General features: G+C 35.0%; 1 protein-coding gene across 3 annotated transcripts in view; it reads left to right on the top strand.

Moving 5' to 3' along the window:
- Positions 1 to 17,596, top strand: part of LOC108700035 (tenascin) — a 75,278-nt gene that overhangs the window by 32,598 nt on the left and 25,084 nt on the right. Inside the window, exons 7-13 of one of the 3 annotated variants that reach the window (XM_018232891.2) lie at positions 3,562 to 3,825; positions 5,545 to 5,730; positions 6,689 to 6,778; positions 6,861 to 7,124; positions 10,782 to 11,054; positions 13,667 to 13,939; positions 16,901 to 17,173. In XM_018232891.2, the coding sequence (XP_018088380.1) occupies positions 3,562 to 3,825; positions 5,545 to 5,730; positions 6,689 to 6,778; positions 6,861 to 7,124; positions 10,782 to 11,054; positions 13,667 to 13,939; positions 16,901 to 17,173 (1,623 nt within the window). The remainder of the gene's footprint in view (positions 1 to 3,561; positions 3,826 to 5,544; positions 5,731 to 6,688; positions 6,779 to 6,860; positions 7,125 to 10,781; positions 11,055 to 13,666; positions 13,940 to 16,900; positions 17,174 to 17,596) is intronic. The other 2 variants (XM_018232892.2, XM_018232894.2) reach the window with 2 other exon arrangements.

Raw genomic sequence — 17,596 nt, 5'->3', positions numbered from 1 at the left:
ATCGAACAGGTTAGAAAATCTGATCTGTTCTCTACTGCTTTCTTTGGTCTGAATGGTTAGTGGCAGGTCGGGAGATGAGGACGTACGGTCGTACGTCCGATATTGCAGTAAAATCTTTGCAAATATGGCCAGCTTTACTGAGAGTATAGGTGGGAGAAAATCGCATTAAAGGGTGCTTGTAAAATACATATATTTAAGACACAGTAACCTGATCCTTTCCTTGAATCCCTAATTGCAGTACAAAGGACATCTACATGACTGAGGCAATCGATCTGTCAACAACAATTCTCCCTTGCAGCACACTGCTTAATTATCACTGCAGGGTGCATTCATATCCCATACCGCTTCCAGGCCAATTATACAATCCAGGTTATGTATAGGTATAGTTGGTGTGCTACATAATCAATCTTCCAAAGCACAAGTTCACTATGAAGTATTAGTTTACATTAGTATTTGTATTGGAAAGATTTTGATAGATGGAAGATGGTTATGTTAATGTCAGTTGAATGTATATAGTGCAGTTTTTTTGGATGTGATTCCATGTAATCATTTTATACATTGCTATGGTTTAATCCTTGTTAAATCCTAGTTTACATAAGCAATGTGATCTTATCAGATTACAGTAAATGCACTTAAAAATGACAACACAGAAGCTTGACAACACTACATGTTCAGTTTCCTGGGTCTGAATGCAATTAGATGTTGTTACATCAGATCAAAGTGTCAGCATTTTACCACTAACAATGATGGGACTTACACACTTTTTTGGCCAAAACAAATATTGCACTAGTTAAAGACATTGGTTTTACACTCAGAATGTGGTAGAATTTGAGAAACACGTGTTTCACAGCTGAAATTTATTTTAATGCATAACCTATTTTGCACTATGTAGGACGTTCCTTTTCATCTAATGTCCTAGGTTCGAGTCCAGCCTGTGCACATCTGCAAGTTTTTATGCTCTTCCTGTGTTTATGTGGGTTTCCTCTGGGTATTTCTGCTTCCTCCCACTCTATAAAAATACACAGGAACATTCAGTGGCTCTTTTTATAATTGCCATTTTAGTTTATGTGATTAAACTTAAACTGTAAACTTCAGCGGGGCAGGGATTGCCTTGAACAATATTATAATTTATTGAAAATGTAGCAGCATATGTCTTCTCTGTATAAATAAAGATACTATGTTACAACCCAGCATCCACACACACACCTCTCCCTACTTTCACACAAATTATATATACCCATACCTATACTAACTATAGAGTTTAGTATCACAATAGCCTTTGATATTCTGTCTGTCCAAAAAATCATCCAAGCCTTTCTGAAAGGCATTATCAGCCATTACAACATCACCTGGCAGTGCATTCCACAACCTCACTGTCCTGACTGTGAAGAACCCCCTATGTTGCTTCAAATGAAAGTTATTTTCTTCTAGTCTAAAGGGGTGGCCTCTGGTACGGTGATCCTCTTTATGGGTAAAAAGGTCCCCTGCTATTTGTCTATAATGTCCTCTAATGTACTTGTAAAGTGTAATCATGTCTCCTCGCAAGCGCCTTTTTTCCAAAAAAACAACCCCAACCATGACAGTCTACCCTCATAAGTTAAGTCTTTCACACCTCTAACCAGTTTAGTTGCACGTCTCTGCACTCTCTCCAGCTCATTAATATCCCTCTTAAGGACTGGAGTCCAAAACTGCACTGCATACACCAGGGACCTATAAAGAGGCATTATTTTGTTTTCATCCTTTGAGTTAATGCCCTTTTTTATGCAAGACAGAACTTTATTTGCTTTAGTAGCCACAGAATGACACTGCCCAGAATTAGACAACTTGTTATCTACAAAAAACCCTAGATCCTTCTCATTTAAGGAAACTCCCAAGACACTGCCATTTAGTGTATAACTTGCATAACTAAGGGGCCGATTCACTAACTTCGAGTGAAGAATTAAAACAAACTCTACAACTAATAGAAAATGATAACCACTAACCAAATGTTAAACTAAAAGATAACTCAAAGGAGAACAAGCAACCAGGTCTCACCCCCAACATTTTAAAAGAGACCAAGGTTCCTTTAAGAGTTCCAGGATGCCGAAAAACCTTTGGAAGCAAAGAAATATTTGCGTAAAAATAAACGCAGGTGGGGCACATTGAACGCAATATGCGCGATAGGTAGCGCAACTAAAATAAGATGTGCGTTCATACATGCGCACAACTAAGCCTTACCTTTGCGGACTTCCAGAGCACACAATTTATTATAAGCATTGCGACAACTGAGACGCAGTTCCGCGCCGTCTCAACTGCTTGCGTCTACAACAGCGCACAATCGCACTTTTTAAGGTATCTTGCAGGGTTGTGCGTAACATTAATAAATACTCGCATGCTCTGGGCAAATATCAGACCTCTGCGCTCTTTTTAGCGCTGAGCTGCGTTAATAAATGAGCCTGAATGTCTTTATTGATTTCCCAGAAAACTCATTTTTAGGGTTACCCCAAAAACATTTCCTTGCAGAGCTCCCTTTTATCCTTCCTAAAACCAAGAGAATCATCTAGAATTACAATATATTCAAACACAACTCAACTCAATGTTAATTAATTAGGCTTGCCCTGAAACAGGTTGTCTTTTTCTGCTATTACCAATATTTATTTATTCTACTAAATATTAGTAGAATATTATTCTACTAAATCTATTAGTCTTCTTTGTGTGTCTCAGATTAAACAAAGGCTCCTGTGAAAAGTGCTGCTTTCAGTTTTATGTCTGATATTTAGTAGACAATGCAAGAGAAACTACAAATATAAAATATGCCACTTGACTCCTACCTAATTCCAGACACATGCCAATTTCCAAGAGAGGAATTCAAGTGCCAAACTTTAAAAATCTGAAATGGTTTAGATGCTGATTTCATTATTGTTACACTGTGACAAATTTGAAGATACAAGTCCCAGCTTCCCCAACCCTAAAGATGTGTGCTTACTAACCAGCTAGCATTTTGGATCTTACTGTGATTGCTTAGGTATGCATTCTATGCCAGTGACATGTTCCTTCAATAATTGCTCTTATTTCTTATAGCAGTTATCAAATCAAATGCACTGTAACATTTTGCTTAGTATTCTAAGCAGATTTACATTATACATTTAATGCATAATGATTTAAGAGTTATTTGCAAGGCATTGGCTGAAAGAGACCTGTGTATTGACTACTGACTACCAACATGGTTTCAATGGTACATAAAGTCAGAATCATAAGACAATGTACATTGGAAATTTGCTTTGAATTCAATTTCCTTTCATTATGCAAAGTTGTATATTTATTTTACAGCTTTCTTCATAACAAAATGTCAGTATAGAGTTGGTTTAACCCTGTAAACATGAAAGAACAGGCACAGTTCATTAATGCTTTCTGTGTGTCAGCATTACTTGTCCTTAATCATGCCTTATGTTTTGTTTTTTTACTTTTTGTGGAAGGATGGGAAGGAGGGCACCTGAAACTTATGGGATACAATACATATATTTATCTTTTTCTTTTGTGGGATACAATACATCTATTTATCTTTCTTTTTTTGCTTTCCAGGATTGGATGCACCAAGTCAGCTTGAAGTAAATGATGTTACTGATACTTCTGCATTGATTACCTGGGTTAAGCCCCTGGCAGAAATTGACGGTATTTCGCTGTCATATGGAACTGGGAATGAGCCGAGAACCACTGTGGAACTGACTGAGGATGAAACCCAGTATTCAATGAGTAGTTTACGACCAGACACTGAGTATGAGGTGACCCTTATCTCTCGACGTGGAGAAATGACAAGTTCCCCTGCAACAGAGACTTTCACAACAGGTTTGAGGGGAAATATTTTTTTTTTACGATTACTGTTTGTATTTAATCCTTACATTTCTTTTTTTTCTGGATATAAATCTTATTTCTGTATCATTTTGGAATGTATTTTTTGACTGCAATTAAGCAATAATCTTGGACCTGTTTATAAATGTAGACAACTGAATTTCAGCTGCCTAAATGTCAGCATTTTTTGCTTGATGTAATATAAGCAGTGGAGCATAATGTGATCATCAATCAAAAGAGATCTTGTTTTGTTTATTCATGTAGACAAACATTATCAACTACATTTCCTTTTTCTGAAACACAGAAAAACATTCATCAGCTAGCCCCAAACTCTCTTTACATTTCTTTATACCATTTAGTTTATTTTTATAATCTTTTATACATATTAAAAGCATAGAGGAAAAGGGAGAAATTCAGTTAGGGGCAGATGTAACATTCAAGATTTTCGAGGTAATCAATAGCAATTGGGATTATGTTTAACTATCTGAAACTCTTATATTCAAGATTTATAAAGTGCAAAAACCTTGAATATAAAAAAGCTCCCACTAAAAGCCAGTAAAGTTGATGTAGAATTCAACATGGGTATATTTTAATTGCCATGAATTAATTATCTGTATTCATTACTAATCAGCCTAATACTGTGACATTTAAAATTTAATGTACAACATTTCTGCCCTTCTTCATTAGTACACTTCTACTTTAACTTGACATTTTTCAAAATAATTGAATTTTTGCAGTCTCATTGAGAACAATGAGTAAAATGCAATTTCACTGTGTTCAAGTTTTTCACATTTTTAAGAGATCAGGATTTAAGATTCAAGTTTTTCATAAATAAGCGTACAAACAATTTTCGAGTTGTGAGTTTTTAATTTTGATCAGCCTACTTCCCTGTTCGTGTTTAAAAGTAAGTACATTAGGAAGGGGTTCTAAAAACAGGACACACAACAAGAATAAGAAATAAACATATTCAAGAAATCTAGCACATAAACTACAGTGTGTTGCTAACGATGACAACCTATGGTTCCCATTAGAATGACAGGACTAAATTAGTAATCTAATAAAACCACAACTTTGTCTGCACCTAGTAATCAAAACAGATATTTGTTTTCTAACAGCTAATCAGTAAATGCTACTTGTTGATTGGTTACTAATGATTACTAGACCAGTAACAAAAGTGTTCCCTCTTCCTGCAGTGTACTGTCATGGGATCCTTTATGCAGTACGTTGTTATCCAGAAAGTTCCAAATTACAGAAAGGCTGTCTCCCATAGACTCTATGATAATAAAATAATCCACATCTTTAAAAATGGTTTCCTTTTTCTCTCTAATAATAAAACAGTGCCTTGTACATGTTCTAAACTAAGATATAATTAATACCAAAACCAGTCTATTGGGTTTATTTAGTGTTTACATGATTTTCTAGCAGATTTAAGGTATGAATATCCAATTAAGGAAAGATCCGTTATATGGCAAAACGCCCAGGTCCCGAGCATTCTGGATCACAAGTCCCATACCTGTATAATTCTATGTGTATTAGTTATTTTTCTACTGCATATATGCAATAAGATAGGGAAATCTGTTGTAACTTGAATGTCTTAGCAGTACACAACAACCTTTTGGATCTCTGCTTTCAGAGGCAAAGTGTCATAGAAGACATTGTTATAAAAGACATATCCAACAAATATATAATCTACTGTATGTTTCTTCTTTTTTAAAGACCTGGACACTCCAAAGAACCTGCGAAGGATTTTAAATACGGATACCAGTATAACTTTAGACTGGAAAAATAGTCAAGCAAATGTTGAATATTACAGAATTAAATATGCACCACTCTCAGGGGGATACCATGAGGAAACAATAGCACCCAGAAGCAATGACGCTACCACCAAAACCACACTGACAGGTGAGAGTGTCAACATCCCACAAGCCCCAACATTTCATAATTTACAGTATATGGCAAGTTTAGGATGAAAAACCTTGGCACTATACCTTTGGTTATGAATTATGTGTTGATTCAGTCCATTTTCTAATTTTCTGACCGTATTAGTGGCTTTAGTCCTTATGCCATTGTGAGCTGGTGCAGTCTTGTTCATACTGTTCTGACCTTATAGGGGTAGATTTATCAAAGATTTAAGTTAGAGATCTCCGCAGTCTGCAGAGTGAAATACCGCCTCTCTCCATTCATTTCTATGGGATTTCTAAAGGCGTATTTATCAAAGGGTGATAGTGAACATTCACCATTTGATAAATAGCCTTAAAAAATCTCATAGAAATGAATTGAGAGAGGCGGTATTTCACTCTGCGGACTGTGGAGATCTCTAACTTCACTCTTTGATAAGTCTACCCCAATGTGTGAGAGCCAGTAAGAATAAAGGCATCTTCTTCAGTCTGCCCACATTTAAGGAGAATATTCATTAATATAAACATGCAACTAAGTAAAGTGGATGCTATTATTAGTGTGCTTTTATTAGTGTGCTTCCTCAACCCAACATTTCTTCCTGCTCGTAAGCAGCTGAGCCAGTAACACATTTGTTAATTGCTGCCTTATTCTGGAAGCTATCATTTAGAGCAGGTGAAATCTGTTAGCAATGAATCTGTTTATTTGTTGATGCAAAATAACAGTTGAGGAACTCACAAATGAATAATGAAAGATATAAACAACTTAAAGAATATATATTGAACCATTTTTGTGAAACGGATTTATTAAAATGTCACTTAAATGTGAATTGTTATAAATAAAAACTTTGGTTCACTTTATCTTATGAATGTACAGTATGCTTGTGTTTCCAATGCTGTCCTAATCAGCAAGATTAAGGCAGTTAAGATTATACAATTCTAATTTAATTTTAAATTGTTGCTAGGTTTGATTCCTGGAACTGAATATGGAATAGGGCTGACAGCAGTGAAACAAGACAAAGAAAGTTTGCCAGCTACAATAAATGCTGCAACTGGTAAGAATAAAAGTAAAGTGCTTGTTGTAGTAATTGTGATGTACAAAGGACTTATAATTAGTATAATGTGGCCTTTTTCCAGACCTTGATGCTCCCAAGGATTTGGAAGTCACTGGGGCCACTGAAACAACCCTAGACCTAAGATGGAAAGTACCTATAGCTAAGTTTGACCACTATCGCCTCACTTATACATCTAGTACTGGTGATAAAAAGGAAGTTCAGGTCCCAGGAAATGCCATCACCCATGAACTCAGCAGACTTGAACCTGGCAAAGAATACAGTCTATCTCTTGTTGCTGAGAAAGGAAGACACAAGAGCAAGCCTGCTACTGTGGTTGGAAGGACTGGTAAGTTAAGATAATATACAGGGGCAGATTTATTAGGTTCGAATTGTAAATTCAAATTTTCGAGTAGGATTTTTGGTCAAAACTCACAAATTCGAGTTGGGAATTATCTAAACTTTATAATGCCTTGACCCTGGGAACAACTCGAAATTGACTATTCGCCACCTAAAACCTGCCAGAGGAGAAAAAACTAGATTCAAGTTTAGTTTATTCGAGTTTTCAGGTCGGTAATATTCTATCTAGTTTTAAATGTTCACATTTTTTCTTAAATAAGATACTATTGGAGGTCATTCTAGTTCATTTGAGGTAAAAAAACTCTAACATTTGACCTTTGATAAATCAGCCCCATAAAGTTGTTAACGGCCTTTTATGCCCTTCATAAAGTCTTTACGATAGTGCAACATATGCACTATCGTAAAAAATCATATCTAAAAAAATGTATATAAGCATTCTATGTTATTTTAAAGCTATTCTCCCATGGATTAATTACAGTCTATTTTAAAGGAGACTGAAATAAAAAAAAAAAGATGATTTTACAAAATAGTTTCTCACTTAGCTTATTAGGAAGTCAGGTTTCTTCCTGCTTTTCCCAGTGCAACACTGTGCTTCATAGTGAGAGTGGAATGGAAGTTTAGATGGCAAAACTTGGTCTTTTTTTAATTAAAAAGCATCCCCTGGAAATTGGGTTCTGAGGGTGATATTCTGATGGCTCCTAAAAAGGTGTCACCACATAATATATGAGTCATACTTATCTAAAAATGGCACATAAAAAACAATTGTTGACATATGGGTATTCAATGATGCCTTGTTGGAGGGCACCAATATGACTACTTTTGCTACAGAGCCCTCTTCAGGAGCTATGTCAAGTAGTATAATATGATGGTGTTGATTGTCAGAAACATTGCTGTGCATCTTTGTCAGGAAACTGTTTGTGATTCATCTATGGTGTGCACACCTTTCAAAAAGTTCTGCATCAGTAACCATTCACACCTAATACAGACTGGGTAATAAATTATTTCAACTATGCATTCTTATTATAGCACTGAAACAATTTTTGTTTCTGAAATTATAGTCTAAACATAAAGCTTTATATTTTCACCTGAAAGCTGGACTACTCTATGGGCATGTCCCATCTTGCCTTTTACAAGGGATACACCTATAATTTAAATCCTTTCTGTGACAGCTAGTTAATGTCAATTCTCTCTCTTTTTAGTCACCAACATATGGAAGATTTTCTACCCCTACAGGCTCTCTGGATGATGGCTGCAGAATATATTATTTTTTTAAATTAATAACAGTTTTTAAACATTACAGGAACTGATGCAAGGACAACCCAGGAGATCAAGAATGCACTTTCTTTTCTTTTTTGTTTGGTAGCTCTTGCTACAACAAAACATTGTAAAAGGTTTCTTATATATTTTATGTTGGTGTCAATGCTCAGGGATACAATAAGTAATTATAATGACTGAGCTCTTCACACACTTTCTAGCAGTTATTCTATTTGATTGGTTAGCACCCCCTGCATTTTTAGGGGAAGGAAAATTGTGCTGTATGATATGCAGTGTTGTAGTATGACTGTGCCATAGAATAAACTAAGCTTCTGTTTATACTAAGAAATTTAACTATTTGCTTAGTGAAAGTGTAATCATTGCTCAGTCATTATAATTTAAGATTTTATTATACTGTGCTAAATTATTATGTCAGGGCCCTTTCAAAGTCTATTTGTGTCTCCGAGATAATGAATGAAAGCAGCACAAAACAGCACAAGGGAAACCCTGTTTTTACTGAACATCAAAGCATACCTCCAATGCATACCTCTTACAAAATTCACTAGCATTCTAATTTTGATCAATCACTTAATGGACCACAGCACAGATGGGCTGAAGAAAACGCACTGTTTAAAGGATCATGCCAATGGCCTTCCATTCCGTAATACACACATCATTAGAATTAGATACAAATGTGTTGTTCTTTTAAATAGACCTGGTCCTAAGGATGTGAGTGGGTCTAAAAGTCTACCAAAATGGAAAAAGTGACCTAAGCAAGTTTAGGACTGAAACGGGTCTTTGTATTACTGAACAAGTCCTTAAACTTGAAGCTATGTGTTTCCCAGCTGAACTATTTTATTACAATGTCTGCATTCATAATCCAAGGGAATGTGTTCGTAAAAGTGTAGATGTATTTATTACAAGGTTAATGTAATTCTTCCTCAAGTCAGGCAATTGGACAGGGGGATAAGGAATATAAAGTCAGGCATCGTCTGTCATGAATTATTTTCTTATTGCATTGCTCCTCTGTGAATGCAATTCTTTCCATAAATCCAATTTTATTTATGTGCAGTCCACTACTGTTACTTTTATTGACCCTTTCATTCAATATCATTTAATATATTCCACATTACTGTGTAACTCTTATTGTTGGTTTTATACAGTATGACACTATACTGTGTTCACAGTCCCAGTGATGGCTATATATATTTTTGAGATAGTAAAGCGACCCTTCTTTACAAATTGTACCAAGATGTAATGCTTTAAAACAAAATAATTGAATCATTATACAGTGTCTCATAAATCAGAGGAATCAAATGTTCCCTGCAAATTAGATCAATGATTAGAGGCCACATTGGATTATCATTTGCTTATAACAAAACATGGACTAACTGAAATTAAACTGCCACAACCTCATAGGAAATTACAAAGTCATAAAAACAACTAAATAACCTTAAAGGAGAACTAAAGCTTAACTAAAGAAGTAGCTAGAAATGTGGTACATTATTTTTTGGTTCTATACCAGCCCAAAGCAACCACAACCCTTTATCAGGGAAGATCTGTGCCCGCAAAGATACCCCAGTAGCTTCTCATCTTCTTTTCTGCTGATTCACTGCACATGCTCTGTGTTGCTGTCACTTACTGAGCTTAGGCATCCACTCACAATATACAGTACACATAGAATAGAAATGTAATTAATACAGATACTTGCTACACGGTAGCACAGAAACCAGTGCAACTAGCATCGGAATTTAATAATCAGCCCTGTAGCATCAGCTTGTATTACAGACAAACCTCATTTTCTGCTTGATAATTTGCGAAGGCACCTAAGCTTAGCTTTTCAACAGCTGCTCAGAGCCCACTGAGAATGTGAGTGTTGCAGACACTTTACAAGATGGTGACCCCTGGGACAAGTTTGAAGTCCTGGATCATTGCTGCTATTGACAAGCTGAAACTTTACACAGGTGCAATACGTTCAGTAAATAAATTATGACATTTGTAGCCATATTAATTTTTAGTGTTAAGTTCTCCTTTAATAGTAATTAATAGTATAATTAGTAAATCATTTCTAAAGTATGCTTGGTTCTAATAACCCATGGCAACTAAGCAATTGGCAGCAGTTACTGGTCTGTTCTCTGAAAGCAATTATCGGTTGCTATAGATTGTTTAGCCTGAAGAAAACTTGAAACATTACCATATTTGACACAGACATATGAGGTATAAAGTAAATTAATACAGAACATTTTGGTGAATTCATTTTTAAAGAAGTGAAAGAATTAAATGAACATAGGTGTATAAATATTTTAGTGGTTTTGAAGCATGTGATTAAAGATTGTTAATTTTTCCTTTATTATAAATGCACCTACTAATGTAAGCATATTCTCATACTCAGAAGAGCCGCGTGAACTGGGGAGTTTATTGGTGTCCCAAATAACCTGGGACTCTTTCAAGCTCACATGGATAGCCCCAGAAGGCAACTATGAAAAATTTGTTATCCAGGTTGAGGATGCTGAGCACAGAGAAGAAACTAAGAACATTGTAATACCTGGAGAACTCCGATATTTAGAAGTGCCAGGACTTAAGCCAGAAACAAAATATCAAATCACACTTCATGGTGTAATTCAGGGATCTAACACTAAACCTCTCTTTGGTGAAACAATTACAGGTATCTCTTTATTTGCAATTGCTACGCTCTGGCTGCAGGCATTGCTTTTTTTTCAGCCCATGATCCACCCAGCGAATGCACTGACTTTTTATCCTTAAGTTTCATTCCTCTTTTTGCAGCTTCTAATTAGGATTCTGATTACCCCGGAATGCTTCCTTTGGATTTTCTTTTCTGTATCTGGATGGTACAGCTCTTAATTTAGTAAATGCATTTTAATTCTTAAACAGGTGGTTCAGCTTTAAGTTAACTTTTAGTATGTTAAAGAATGGTCAATTCTAAGCAGTTTTTCAATTTGTTGTCACTATTTATCTTTTATAATTTTTGAATTATTTGCATTCTTCTTTGACTCTTTCCAGGGGTCACTGACCCCAGCTACAAAACAAATGCTCTGTAAAGTTACACATTTAGGGGTTATTTATTAAGCTCCGAATACCCGAAATGCCCACGAAATCCGAAAAATTCGTGATTATTTTCTAAAATCAGACTTTTAAAAAAATCACGAATTTTTCGGAATTTATTAAACCCTGAGGGCTAAAAAGCCCGAATCTAAAAACACGGCATCTCAAACCTGTCGAGGTTGCATAAAAGTCAATAGGAACAGTCCCATTGATTTTTGGTTGTGTCAAGGGTTTAGGGCAATTTCACTATGTTTTCGGAGCTTATGGGTGAAAACATGAAAAATTTGTCGATTTCTGAGAAAATTCACGAAAAAATCATGGAGATCTGAGCTTTTCCTGCAAAGCAAATTTTGTAAAATGTAAAAATCTAATAATAAATAAGTGTTAAAAACCCGAGGGTTAGATCGGAGTTTGTAGCCGCAGAAATTGAGATAAATTCGGACCTTGATAAATAGCCCCCATATTGTTATAGCTACTTTTTATTACTCATCTTTCTTTTCAGGCCCTATTCATACTCTAGTTTCTTATTCAAATCAGTGCATGGTTGCTAGGGTAATTAGCAACCAGCGGAAATTGCAAACTGGAGAACTGCTGAATAAAAAGCTAAATATCTCAAAAAACACAAATAATAAAAAATTAAAACCAATTGCAAAATATAACTTTCTACATCATACTAAGGGGCATGTTTATCAATGGTCAAATTTTGAATTTGAAAAACTTCGAAATTAGAATTCAAAAAGACCAACCAAAATGAAGTTGAAGGGGGTTTTTTGGCCAAATAGGTCCGTTTTCAATCGAATAGTTCCATATTCCAATTTGAATCAAAGTTTTTCCAAAAAAAACTCCACCATTTGACTCTAAATATGTTCTAGGAGGTCCCCCATAGGCTTAAACAGCAATTGGGCTAGTTTTAGATGGTAAATGCTCAAAGTCGAATTTTTAAAGAGACAGTACATGATAATTATTTTTGGTTTTTTTGTGCATTAAAGATGAATACATTTTTCTTCTGTCACATTCAAAATTAATGAAAAACAACAAAAGCATTACTTCTAATTGATATATTAATTAATCTTATGTACAATGTTTTTTTTTAATTAACTTTATAAACACAAGAGGAACTGATGCAATAATCAGGAACATACGTTATTTATCAAAATCCGAATTTATCTCATTGTTTTCTGAAATATACAGGCTATTTCCCCTTATTTATCAATACATTTTCCAGAAAATTTCCTGTGAGGGGAAAAACTCGAAAAAAAATCATGAAAAATTCAAGTCGTACAAATTTTTTGGATTTTCCACCCAAAAACTCTTTTTTTCGGATTTTTGCCCAAAAACCACAAATCTTTGGATTATTGCATGAACCCCAGATCAGAATATCTTCAGGAGTTCTCGCATTGACTTTGGCAAGTCTGAGATGCTGGATTTTCGATTCAGAGTTTTTCCATCCTCTGGGTATAATAAATTCTGAAAAATTAGATTTTTTTTTTTTCACTAAAATCTTATCTAATTTATAGTCAAAAAACCTAAAATTTTTGGAGTTTTTGGCATTCGGACTTCAATAAATAACTCCATAAGATTTCACATTGTAATTGCTAAAGTCCGTATTTTGAAACTAAAAAAAGGCTTACTTCAACAGGAAGAAATATAAATGCCATGTGCCCCGTACTAGTTTCTCATATAAGTACTTGCATATTGCCTGTACTATACGATAGGGTAAATTTACTACTAGGCATTGCTTTAAACCAAAATAAGCTTTATTTCTCTTTACAGAGCTGCATTTAACTTGAAACATATACTATCACAAGCAAACCACTTTAAAATGCCAACAATGCAAGACCACCCACTGCACCTCTGTGAATAGCAGACCTGAAAAATGGCTTTCCCTATTCTTTTCTTTACTACATGAATATTTAGAACTAAGCTCTTTTTCCATTTTTCAGCGTCTGTCAAAAACGTTTGTCTCCACAGTATCATTCTGCATGGCAGCAATCAAGCATGTCAAATGTTGCCATTCCATCCTCGCATCTGAGGACAAGGCAGCATTATATATCAATTTCAGTGTTCTAAAACTGCTTTGCTTGCAGCTCTCACTTTACTTTAGGTCACAAGAAGTTTGTTTTTCTTTCCTTGCAGCTTATGGATGTGGCAGCTCTTTTGGAAATGGCCATCTCTCTTTTTATATTAATTGTATTAATGTTTCTTTTTGGTCAGAAAACATTCCAGAAGTTGGTGATTTAGCTGTCTCTGATGTCACTACCAACAACTTTGATCTTTCATGGACAGCAACCAAGGATTCTTTTGAAGGATTTGTTATTGAAGTGATTGATACCAACAGGTTGTTTGAACCTAAGACATTGAATGTCTCAGGCAACCTCAGAACATCATCTGTCTCTGGATTGTTACCAAAGACAGATTACAGCATCAATCTCTTTGGCATTGTCCATGGTCTACGTACACAGGCCATAAGTACTTCTGCTACCACAGGTATTGGATCTACCAACCTTGTTTAACAAACATATCTTTTTTCACATTTCTAAATGCAGTCAGTATCTTTCAACTTGTAGTCTGCATGGCAATATCTTAACTTAATGAAACAATTTTAAAAACAATGTCTATTACTCTTCATACCATGTCACTCTGTCTTAATCTATGTTGTATGCTATTATGTGTATGTCCTTGCATGTGTCTTTATTTTCAATCAGTATGTGCTCCAGTATCTTGACTCTGGACAAAAAAAAGCATCATTGAAGTTAGACAAAACTCGAAGACCTTCTAATTTATCTGTATTGTTTTGTTCCTTTTCTGTATATGATTCCTACTATATGTTGTTCTTTTGTATCCAATTCCATTTAGTGCTTGTTTCCATTTATATATGTTTTCTATAAGGCCACTTGGGTCTTTAGATACTCACAAACATGTCACACATAACCAGTGGTTAACAAGCTTATGTAAAATATAATACGTTTTAAGTGAAAAAAATGACTAAAGATTAATTTACATTAGGATTTAACTTAGTTCAGCATTGTAGCATCTCTGTTGGTTTCTCTCTTTACTAAATGCAAAAAACTTGAGAGGTTGCTCATTCTTCAGCTATGCCTGTGTATATCTATTTTCAGGTTGGTCCCTATTGACCATGTTCCACGTCCTAACCATTGAGGGGTTTAGGATATTAAAAGATGATTATGACAGATAGTAAAGATAGAGCAGTCTTTTACCAATAGTATGCAATTTATTACAGCTGAAATATTGTAAAATGAAGAACTATGCATGATACAACTTTTCTTTTTCCAAAACATCTGGCACATCTGACAAAGTGTTACATCACTAATAAATAGTCACTTCCATCCAGCATGCACTTGTTTTCAACAATACATGCTCCATCTGTACAATAGAGGGATATGGAAAGATTCTTACCTCCCTCCATTAAATGGAATTTGATGGAAGAAGATGTCGTTTTAGATGTAAATTTTGAAGGAGAAGTAGCTTTGGTAAAAACACATATAGCTTAACAAGTTAAACAAACGTGTCATTATAGATGATTAAACTCTTTTTTTCTTGTAGATGATTTAAACTCTTAAAATCTTGCTCTATTTTCTAACTCATAAGGGCTGCTTTTGTGGCTTTTGGGCACATATATCAGTGGGTGAATATACAATAAGTTCTCAACAAGACCATTAATAAATGTAACATGGGAGAGAAATAACCATAACAGAACTACCTCTAATGGGCACCTTCCCATCAAACTGATATAGACTCTATGTAACAAACTATGTTTAAAGCAAAAAAAGTTTTAAACCTATTCAGCTAAAAAATAATAATATAAGTTTCAATATATGTTGAAAGGGTGAGGCTGACAAAAAATAATTGTGTTGGATGGAGAGATAGTAAAAATGCACACATTTGGACTAATAGGGCTTTATTACCTTGGATAAAGCTTGGTTAAAATACAAGTAAAGCGCTGTTACTATGTATTTACCCAACAAATTTTTTTATTCTTTTGCCATCACTCTGCTTACTCTTTTTCCTACTTAGTTGGGGCTGCTAAGCTTATGTACCCAGCTTACCAGGGGAAGAAAATGACAGGTCCTAGTCTCTTAATTACAATGATTTAGTAGCAGGGGCATTGTTTAGCTGAGTAATGCAGTACCTCATGGTGCATTCCCTTACTCTTCTATGTTACTTCACCTAGAAGCCTATTTATTAAAGGTAGACTAAACTTAGGAAGACTAAACTAACAAACTCTACAACCACAGATGAATTTATTGAAAGATCCTAATATAAAAGTTGTGAAAAAAAACACTAAACAATGTGCTAACAGATACGAATACCTTGAAACCCGCTAAAAAATAGTCTTTATTGCACAATTCCTGGTGAAAAAAAATCCGATAACCTCAAGCCCATTTTGATTAAAAGTGGTCCAATAAGATCAGTGCAGCTTTCATTGACTTCTATAGCACAACAGGTTTTTGTGTTTTTTCACTAATAAATAGTGATGGGCGAATTTGCGCCGTTTCGCTTCGCCGAAAAATTCGCGAATTTCTCGCGAAATTCGCAACACGGCGAAAAATTCGCGAAAACGGCGCCGGCGTCTCGTTTTTGACGCCGGCGCCCATTTTTCGACGCCGGCGCCCGTTTTTCGAAAAAAAATTTTTTGACGCCGGCGAATTTTTACCACGAATTTTCGCGGGCGTTTCGCGAATTTATTCGCTCGGCGCGAATCGCGCAAATTCGCCGCGAATTCGCGCCTGGCGAATAAATTCGCCCATCACTACTAATAAATTTCAAATTTTTAGAGCTAGAAATATACTATAAGAAAACTACAATTTTTTTGAGATTCATGGAAAAATAGCAATTCAATTGTTAGTAGTAATTAGTGGGCCCCTTAGTATGATGACTATGGAGTTCTATAATACAGTTAATACAATCATTCATAATAAGTAGTTCTTATGGTAAGTTCTTTCTCTTATTATCTTTGTTTGTTATTTTGTACTACCAAGCACACCATTCACTTTTTATTAGGTGGGAAGTACCAAACATTTTACAAAATTTTTTTGTCCTCAGAATGTTCTAAGATGCACCCTGAAAGTCGTTACAATCAGTAGGACTGTGTGGTATTCTTTGGTAAATTGTCTCTTCACCCTTTGATAAATATGTCCATTACACTTCTTTGCGTCACTTGTCCTTTATGTCACACATAGATGTCATGTTTTATGTTTTTTTTCTATTTAGGTTTGCTAATCAATTTATTTTATTTATGTCATTTATATAATTAAGTAATTATGGCTTCTTAACCCCAAAAAAACAGAAGGAAAATATTAAGCTGCTCCCATTGCATTCTGACATTGATGGATTATATTTCACTTTGGACTTCTTTTTTCTTAGGATGGAAAGCTGTCACGCTAATATTAATTTCCAAATTATTTCCTTTCATGATATTCTTTTCAGAGCCAGAGCCTGAGGTTGGCAATCTTCTAGTTTCCAAAATATCTTCAGACAGTTTCTACCTATCATGGACCGCTGATGAGAGTGGTTTTGACAATTTTATTCTTAAAATAAGGGATGCCAAACAGCAGTTTGAGCCTATAACACTAACTGTCCCAGGCAGTGAACGCTCTTCATTGGTAACAGGACTGAGAGATGGTACAGAGTATGACATTGAGCTGGTCGGCGTTGCCAGTGGTCAACACTCTCCTCCCTTAAAAGGAGTGGCAACTACAGGTATTTTATTAAATTAATCTGTAGGGATCCTATTTATTTATTTATTAACAGTTGATCACTCAGTTTACTTGAAATTAAATATGTTGAATACTTTTTTTTTGATGCAAGGAAGATCTGTGCCACAAAAATAATGTTGAGATTAAAACTCGTATATTATTAGTTACCCAGTTATTTTTTTCATTCTAAAGTACCCACAGTACATTACCCAGTCATTTTTTTCACTGTACAGTAGCTTCTTTTGAAATAGCCAAGTAATCACTTCTCCTCCAAGTAACTAAGGTACCTTAATTTCAAGCCTAATACATGATCCAACTCGTGCCTAAAAAATCTACTATAGCGGCGAGTGAAATTAATTTTTATATAAAAAATTAATATGCTTGCCCATGATCTTATTTTGTGCTTTCATTTAGAGGTCTTTAGTTA

Source organism: Xenopus laevis, chromosome 8S, assembly GCF_017654675.1.
Source record: "Xenopus laevis strain J_2021 chromosome 8S, Xenopus_laevis_v10.1, whole genome shotgun sequence".
NCBI lineage: Eukaryota > Metazoa > Chordata > Amphibia > Anura > Pipidae > Xenopus > Xenopus laevis.
The sequence above is the reverse complement of the archived record's forward strand: the minus strand, read 5'-3'. Positions and strand labels throughout refer to the sequence as shown.